The sequence below is a fragment of the Rhea pennata genome, chromosome 3 (genome assembly GCF_028389875.1).
Source record: "Rhea pennata isolate bPtePen1 chromosome 3, bPtePen1.pri, whole genome shotgun sequence".
Taxonomy (NCBI): Eukaryota; Metazoa; Chordata; class Aves; order Rheiformes; family Rheidae; genus Rhea; species Rhea pennata.
Genome location: NC_084665.1, coordinates 15,234,864 through 15,244,318, shown reverse-complemented (window position 1 = coordinate 15,244,318; position 9,455 = coordinate 15,234,864). Strand labels below are relative to the sequence as shown.

At 37.9% G+C, this 9,455-nt stretch overlaps 1 protein-coding gene across 1 annotated transcript in view; it reads left to right on the top strand.

Moving 5' to 3' along the window:
• Positions 1–250: 250 nt before the first annotated feature.
• ACYP2 (acylphosphatase 2) overlaps positions 251–9,455 on the top strand; it is a 66,456-nt gene continuing 57,251 nt past the window's right edge. Inside the window, exons 1-3 of the mRNA XM_062571687.1 lie at positions 251–499; positions 1,011–1,027; positions 3,420–3,529. Coding sequence (XP_062427671.1) covers positions 430–499; positions 1,011–1,027; positions 3,420–3,529 — 197 coding nt within the window. The 5' untranslated portion in view covers positions 251–429. The remainder of the gene's footprint in view (positions 500–1,010; positions 1,028–3,419; positions 3,530–9,455) is intronic.

Sequence of the window (9,455 nt, the reverse complement as noted above, 5' to 3'; positions counted from 1 at the left end):
TACTCGACTCCCCATCTTATCAGCCAAAATTGTCTCAGCTCAGGCACTTTTATTGCAAATACTTTTCTTTTTTTTCAGCAACTCTTCGAAACAAAACAAGCTGGCGCCCATCAGCAGCGTGAGCCGCCGCGCTCGGGTAACTCATTGCGGGTATCATGCGCCTTCTGCACGGGGCCTGAACCAGCGCGCTCAGCACAACGGGGACAGCAGCGCCGCTGCCCCGGGCCAGGCCGGGTGAGCGGCCGGGCCCGGCCGCAGCCTCCCCGTCAGCCCTGCGCCTTCCGCGGAGGGGGCGGCAGCGCGCCTTGGCCGCGGGGTGGGCGAGCGGCCGCCTTCAAGGAAAGCTTGAGCCTCGCGCGCTGCCGTCCGCGGCCCGGAGAGCAGCGCTGCCGCAGCACCCCCCGCCGCCATCCCGCCGGCGCCGCCGCCATGTCCGGCCTGGCGAGGACCCCCGGCGCGCTCAAGTCGGTGGACTACGAGGTGTTTGGCCGCGTGCAAGGTGAGGGCGGGCGCGCGCGCGCCGGGCAACACCCGCGGGCAGTTGCAACGCCGCTGGGGCGCGCATGCGCGGGGCGGGGGCGGCCGTTGGGGGCCGTTGGCGGGGGGAGGGGGGAAGGGGGAAGGGGGAAGGGGGAGGGGGGAAGGGGGGACGGCCCGGGGCGGCCGCCTGGTGCATGAGGGGGACGTGAGCGCGGCCAGGCCGGAAGGTTGTTGCTGCCCGGCGCTCCCCTAGCGCAGCCTCCTCGGCGGCAGTGGCGGGCGGGCGGGCGGCGCAGGTGGTCGGAGGAGAGGCTTGCTGTCGGAGGGTGCCCAGGCTCTGCGGGCTCCTGCAGGGGTTGGCACTGAGCTGCCTTTTAGGTTTCCGTGGGGAAAGACCATGGTAGTTGCCCTGTCTGCAGTTTGCTGTATGTTTGCATTAAGTGAAAAATTTCCAAGGTGGTTTTTGTTCTTTCACGTCATTTTAACGTGTCTTTCTTTTTTTTTTTTTTTTTTTTTCTTTTTTTCCCCAGGTGTTTGTTTCAGAATGGTAAGGCAATGTGCAATTCAGTGCCTCTGCTTTACAGTATAGTGTTTCCAGTGCTAAAAATATGGCAGCTGGTCTTTGGAATACAAACCTGTGTAGTTGACATTTTCAGTTCTATGCTACTTCAGTATTGCATGTGGATTTAAAATAGAATTAATGGTTCTCTTATATTGCCATTACATTAAAATATATTTTAAAAAGCTTATTCCTATAAATGTTTGTTTATACTTTTGTAGAATCTAAAGAGTGCATTTGGCTTACTGTTAATACCGTAGTCACAAGAGCATTATAATGTTGGTCTTTAGAAAATTAATTCTAAAGGTCATGATACAGCTTCTGAAGCCAAATATTTCCATTTTATTTTTTTTAATGGCAATTAAAATGCAGTACTAGTTTTTAAAGAAGCTTGTAATGTTTCACTGTAACCACATGATGAAAAAATTTAGTCTTTGGAGCTCATACCCTTTACCAGTTCCGAACACCCAGCAGAGAGCTTTGCAATGTATAGAAATCCCAGAAACAAGAGGCTTAGTTCCAAAAACAATAAAAACTAATTCTTTCTGAAAATAGTGGCCCATGCTTAGTATTAGATCTAAAAGTTGTTATGTACAGTTTAAATATATTGTGAAATAGCTCAAAATGGAAATGGATAAAGGATGAGAGTATAATGTGTCTTGAATTAATTATCCTCTACCAAGAAAAAAAGTATACATTACACGTTATTTGGTTGGCAGATATGAGCTTGCTTGGCCTGTGTTCTGAGCTGTCCTGAAGCCATGAGAACACAAATCATAGTGCCAGCTCTAACCTGTTTCCCAGTAGGGCTTATTAATTTATCTGCTGTGTTCCTGTACTTTTTTGGTCAGCTTAGGAGAGAATTGCTTGCAATCGACTTGAAAAATACTCTTATTTGGTAGTGGCACCTTTTTATATGCTAGATTATAAAATTTGGATTTTATGTGGAATTTCTTTTGAACTGTAGTCATGTTGGCCTCAGATTGACTGCTGGCTTTTTAAAAAAGTAAAGAGGCTGATATGCTGATATGACAGTGTACACATTTAGTATCTGTATAGAATATTACTGCACACACGGTAAAACATTTGATGGCTATTTCTTACACAGTTATACTAAAAGCTCTATAAAAGGCTATTGTTACAGCCATCAGTTTGATTACACTCTGTAATTCAGTGTAAGAATGTGGACAGTATAGTCTTATACCTCATTACTAAACATACAAGAAGAAGCAAAATGTAGGAAATACCTTTAATATGTATAAATAATATGTAAATGCATATGAAAAGGCAGAGTGCTACGTATTGTTGAATAGTGATAACATTTTTTTTGTCCTATATGGAACAAAACTTCAATGGGTTTCTGGAAAATAGGCTTTGTGTTCCTTACTGTTTGAGTTTTGAGGCACATACTGTTAACAATAACTATGCTTATATTTCATGTGTGCACGAATGACAGAAAATGAGAACAATTTTAAAAGATCAGTGTACTTGGCAGTTTCTGACTTGACTACAAGAAGTGAATAATTGAGAAAGTCACCGTAACATACTGTTAAATTGCAAAACACATATTAGAAAAGCAGAATAATTAGATTATGACCTTTGCTGCTATTTATTTGTAGTAATGTAGCAGGTGGAAGGGTGGAATGTAAGGGGTAAAAACCAGGTGGAAAGGATTTAGAATGGAATGAGAGAAGAAGAACTTGGTTAAGTTTTATGTAAGTGGCAAATTTAATGAGCTTAGACACTATGATGAAGAGGCAAATGACTAGGAGAGAGAAGCTGTTCATAATAATGATAGCTTGAGAAAGGAATAGAATAGATACAAGGGAGTTTGGGATGATATGGGATTATTAGAGGTTCCTTGTGATAGCAATTATATTAAAAAAAAAAAAATCCTAAAATTGAGAGAGCAAGTCTTTTGCCTCTTCCCTCTGGAGGAAAAAAAAAAAAAAAAAAAAAAAAAAAAAAAAAAAAACTCACAGATGACTCTTTTATACATAGAAAAATGATCAGAAAGAATTTATCCTGCTGCTTGCATGTAAGGGCTGGATAGGACAATTGCATTTTTTTATTATTTTTCTAAGTTTTTTTGGAAGAATATTTAGTAACTAAAGCAATGACCATAAAAATGGGATTTTAAATGAGTCATGTATGTATTACATATATGTATAATCTCATTCCTGTTCTAAAATTGGCTACGCCTGCTGCAAGTTCAGAATTGGAACATCTTAATGTCTGGGTATGAGCATCATCTATAGATCTGTTTCTTCCAAGTGTAGGTCTTAAAACTATGAAAGTAAAAGTGAGGTTTTATGTGATTGGCATGTGGTCTATGTGCTGGCACTGATTATCATTTTTCATTATTATTTTTTCAAATCAGTACACAGAAGAGGAAGCTAGGAAATTAGGAGTGGTCGGCTGGGTTAAAAATACCAGCAAAGGGACTGTAACGGGCCAGGTTCAGGGCCCAGAAGAGAAAGTAAATGCAATGTAAGTATTTTTGTCTTAACCTTACTAATATGTCATTTACAAAAGCATTTTATATCTAAACTTAAAAGAAGTTCAGATGTCAATAATCAAACAACGCTTTCCAGAATCAATTTTGGTTTTATTTGAGAAGTTGAGGAGATGCGCCCCTTTTTTAACCTCTGAAAATCTTCAAGCTTTAAAAACAACCTGAAGTCAGACAGTATCAATTTTTGGTCTAATGGAATTTGTTGGTGTATTTCCCTAAAAACCTGTTCCTCTGAAATGGAGAAGAAAAAGCCTTTATTTATATGCACAAGAGTATACTTGTTTTTTTTTAATTTTTTTAATACCTCTGCAAAGAAACAGGCCAAAGAACTCTTGAAATACATGCTCAACTTCTACTTAAGTCATTTAAAGAAAACTTTAAGTATGATTTTTTTCTTTCTCCCAATAATAAAAATTAATAAATATAGATTTTAAAGTAAAAGCCTGTAGTCTTGGCCATCTGGAAATAAATTTTGAAACTTTTTGATGGCTTTAAAAGAAAGGGTATGTTTTTCTTTAAGCTCTTGGAAATCTGTAATATAATAAAGCTGTCACTCCGAGGAAGTACTTGCCTGCAGAAGCACAAATCCCAAATCACTTGCTTCCAACCTTTGTTTTTGCAGTTGTGATAGGGAGAGTGTTTGGGTTTTTTTTTTTAAATCTCTTAGTGGTTTGTTCTCTCAGACTTCCCTTTGGAAGTTGTATTATGGGTAGGCATTATTAATGTAAACTGTCAGCATTTGCCCATACAGGAATCGCTGCAAAACTGTAATTTAGATAAAGTGAAGTTCTCTCTCTCCTTTTTTTTTTTTTTTTTTTTTTTTTTTTTTTTTTAACAAATAAGGGTTACACTTTGTGCTAAAGAGATTTATATGTGACTTACCTAATGTGACAGAATTTGTAGTAATTATTTTCTTTGGTATTGAGCTTCACGTTAGGTTGCTTATTTTGGGCTGCAAAGCATTTACCAAGCCAGAGAAACATCAGTTGTTTGTTTCCTAGGTCAAGTGTGTACTTATTTTCTGGAAGAGTTTTGTTAGTGTCTTGGTTTAAATATTTTGTAAAATAAGTATCTCAATGCCATTTATTTAGTTAATTTAGAATACTAAGGAAGAACATGTGAGGAATCGTGATTTGGTTCCTGTTCCTGCAGCAGTTATTTTTTCATCTGAATTTTTCTAAAGTTGGTTGACTTACTCTAATTTAAACAGATTGAAGTGAGATTATCAGTTTGGCTCCTGATACTTTCTGCATTTGCAGGAGCTAGGATTGCTGTGGAATGTGATGTTTCCTGAAATCCTTTTCCCTTCCCTGTTACCTGAATTGATAAGATTTAAAGGAAACCTTACTTACCCCCTAGGCCAGAGAGTTTCTGTATATAGTATGGGATCTCACAGTAGAGCTGTAAAATTAGACTTGACAGGACTAGGCTTGTTGTCAACAATGTGATGGCATACAGACAATTCCAAGAGAAGAGAAAACTCTTATTTTTCAGTATTATACAATTTTGAATAGTTATGGCAAACAGGACTGTGACAATTTAAAAAAAAAAAAGCATTGAAAGTTTTTGATGTACATAGTGTGTAATATTCAGAGCAAATAAAAAATTGTTTTGAGTTATTGTTTCTTCATTTCAAGCAGGAAATTAAGGTTTTCTTCTGAAGCAGGAATAAATGCTGCATTGCTGAAGTTAAATTATAATTTTGAGATATACTTTGAGATAAGGAGCATTTAATTAGAGGTCCTAGAGTTAATGCTGAGGCAGAAAACAGCTCACTTCATGCTCCATGTGTGTGCTGTGCTATATGAAAAGGTAGTAAGTTTATTTTTAGTATTAAATTGGTAAACTTTCACATGAAGGAAGATTATAATGTATCATATTATAGATGAACAGCCATTTTGAAAGCTTGTATTTCTCCTGTCAAACATGCTAATAGAAATTCAAAACCAGTTTGGATTACAGTTTTTGAACAGCTTTTTTTCCAGAGCTTGTGGCATTTTTTGTAATGCTCAAAGTCATGCTTTCCAGGAATTTATAATATTGTGTTCTAGTTACCAAGGTTATTTTAAATAGTACATTAAATAAAAACAGCATGGAACTTGCTACTTCAATGGCTAATTAATATATATACCATTAAACTTAAGCATGCATTCCTATTGGCATTGTGATTAAAAAAAAAAAGGAAGAAATTCTGACAGCCACTTCTTGTACAGGAATTCCTAATCTCATTTTGTATGATTTTTCTAGGTGTTAAGAACTTACAAGGGACTGTGAGTGATACAGCACTTTTTAGAAACTTGGAGATTTCCATGTTCAAGATTTTTTTTTTCAAAAAAATACAATATATGAGTCACTTTTTGTAAGACATTTCAAGACAAGTTCCTAGTGAGTGCTATTTCAGATATTGGAACAATGTGTTATCTCTTGAAAGGAAAGAAAAAGAAAAAAACTTTCTAGAATAGTTTGTTCTATGTTCTTGGACAGCTGTTTTCGAACAGAATTTCCCAGAAGTTCCATAATTAAGCGTGACCTACAAAATGGCCTTATTTTCAGAGATACAGTACCTGAAGTTTTTTCAGTCGCATATTAATGCTAGTAAAATGATTTGTCAGTTGTTCTGCTGCTGCTGACTTATTAGTGTAATTTGGGGGTGAGGGGGAAGGGTTTATCCTCTCCTATTTGGATTTCCACACCTCTTACTCAACTCAGTGTTGAGTGCTTTCTGGGAAGATGAATTTTGTGAAAGAAGCCTCATGAGTCACAGGAGGATACTGGCCATGATGCTTTATTAAAACTTAGTGTGTGAGATTAGCGAATGGAATTGAGCCTTGCAGACTTGAAAGTTTTAGAGTTTTTCTTTTGGTTCTGAGTAGCTAATGAAAGAAAATGTTGAACAGTGTGAGCTGGCTTTCGTGCTTTATGCTACCTCGTATATACATCTTTGAATAGCTACTAGAAATCTCTAAAAATAAAAGTATTTATTTTCTTGAAACGAGAATGAACAGACCGAGGTACCTGTGTGGGCCCAAGGTGCTTAAGAGACTTGGAGAAGCTTTGCCTGCAGTTTATCACCGTGGATTGTCAGTGAATGCCTCTACAAACACTTTTAGGATTTTCAGTTTCTTGAATTTGGAGAGAGGCTCCACAAATAAACATTTAATTTTGGAAGGATAAGGTAGGTGTTCCTAAATCATGGGTTCTAATGGTTTAAAGCAAAACTTTACTTATATCTGAGCTAATGACATTTAGTCGGCTTTGTGCTGAGCCTTTAAAGGAGATAAAGCCTCTTGTTTTGTTCTGTAGCTTTTTCTGGATCCATTCAGATTCATCACTGAGAATCCCATTCAGCCTTCTAACCTGGAAAAAATGTGTATTATTAACTTTTGGAAACTTTAGAAGCCACGAAAGACAGTTTGAAAAAATCCTAGTCAGCTTTCGTAGATGCTCATTCTCTCAATAAAATTTGATAGTAGTTAATTGATAAGGGTAAGAAAGATCAAGATCTTAAGTACAGATGTTCTGAATAGGAAAATACAATGGATGAAGCAGAAGCAATTTTGGGCTAAAGTTTTCCTGTTGCAACTCTTTGTTGCTTAGAAAAGAATAACTTTTCTTTAGGAGCGGGATATAATAAATCAAAACATGTAACTTCTCTTGTGCAAGACTAGTTAGGAACATATTTTTAGTTTTAAAAAATAACTGATTTTGTTGCTGTCCATTTTACATTGCTATGTATAATTTGTGATCAAATCCTTAAAAATAATTTTAATTTTGTCCTAATTTGTGAATCTGGTTTTGATCGTACTTGTGACGTCCCTTTTCATGTACTTTCTCTCCTGCTTGAAGCTAATAAGCTGAATGACTAAAAGGCTGATTAAGCAGTGGGTGTAGTGGTGTGAGAGCAGACTGAGCAGTCCTTCTGGCCCATACTGAAGATACAGAAATTAGAAAAGCTGAGAAAAATGAGAACAAAGGGGAGACATCTGGGAAGAATATACTTGTATGAATGAAGACTGAGGAAAAAGAAAGAAACAATACAAATTTGTTCCTTTTTCATGATATTGAAAATAAACAAGGACATAAACTGAAAAGAGAGCAAGGAAGCCAGAAAAAAACGCTGTTCTAGAACAGGTAGATAGAAGTGAGATACGGGGAGGAGAGAAGGTAAGTGCTGATGAGAAGAGGATAAAGGGAAAGCGAAAATGTGGGAAAAACACCATGAAGCAGTTCCACCTTGCAGGAACCCATTGCTCCTGATTTTCTGACCCTTTCCTCTTCTACTTCGTCTTGTTTCCTGTATTGCAAGGCAAAGCTAGGAAGGGTCCAGCAGAGATCAAGAAAAATGCCTGTAATATTTTTTTATGTAGGCTGCAGGGTAATATGTAGGTAACAGGTGACGTAGAGAAGGAATAGTGAGGATAATTCTGGTGGTCTATTTTAAGCATTAGTGCGATGCAGTCTTAGAATTTGGGTGGGGAGTGACCTGAACCAGTATCAAATGAATAAAATAAGCTTTAAAGCAGGTGAGTTGGAGATACCACTGTTCCTCTGTACTTAGAGCTCTTGGGTGAAGTAAGAGCATGTCAGAGATCTGTGAAAGTCCGTTGGCTGGGTGACTAATGGCAAGTGCACATGACACCTGCAAATGCTGGGAAACTGGTGTTGAATATTTGAAGTTCAGTTTAACTGCTTTGGTGTTGGTTTGTGTGGTCTCCGTTCCTTCCCTGTAAACAGAAATATAGACTATTTTATGAAGTATGTTCATTAAAAGAGAGGCTATATAGGTAGTTATTTGGACGAAATTAGTTTTGTTCTAAGGAACAAAAGATTCTATGATTTTTCTTGCCAAAAGCAGTGGTACTGATGTTGTTCTTACGCTGTGAAAACATACCAAAATAACTTTAAACAGGTAAATTGACCACTAAATGCAAGGGTTATCTTTGTCCTACAGTTAGGAAGGAAAGACAGCATTTTCAGTTTATTGTTAGTTGAATAGAAATATCATAGTTGTGGAATGTTTCCCATAGGATTTTTTTTTTTAATTAAACAAAAAGGAAGAAACAAATCCTGCCTTCCACATACCTTTGGAGAGCCCTGGCTAATCAAGCACAACTTTATTGCTTTAGCAGTGAGGGACTGCCGTTCAGGAAGGCAGCCGGAGGTAAAATATGCTGCTGCAGATGCACTGAGGAGTGAATGTTCCTTTTGCACATAGAAAAGCATTTACGAATATGGGCAGTGGGCTGAGGGTATAGCTTTTTTCCATCCCAGCAGGTGAAAGAGCTGACCTCTTTTGCCAGAGCCTGGTGTTGTTTCTTTGGTGGTACACTGAAGTCTGTGTGGTATCCTGAACCATGGAAGCAATTGTTTACCTGCAAACACGGAGTACGATTATGATGAATTACTTCTAAAAAAGAACATGGAGAACGGACGTTGCTCTGGACTGTGTAATAGCTTAGCAAGACATTCTGTTTTTTACAGAAGAAAGTGAAAAATGGTAAGTATAAAGAGTCAGGGCCTGAAAAGTATTACATGTGTAAGAAGTTTCATTCCTTATTGGACTGCTCTAGCAGTGTTGAATGTGGGTATAAATCTTTGCTGAATTGCAGTAAGGTTGACTTATTTTATCTTTATCCTGGTGAAGTCTTGATTGCACTGAAAACTAGCAAAATTTATGCTCAGCACCTTGAGGCTAGGATTTTACAGTGTGAATTTCACAGAAATTCAAGAAGCTTATCAGGTATGAATGAGCAGTTTTTGCTTTTAGGAATCACTGTCGTTTAAGAATTTATCTTCAGTTTGTTTTTGATGAAAATTATCTTTTTGAATTTTAAAGAGATCAAGTGATTTCTGCATAAAAATTATATTGAAGCCAAATTTCTCTTTTAATTGGGACATCTT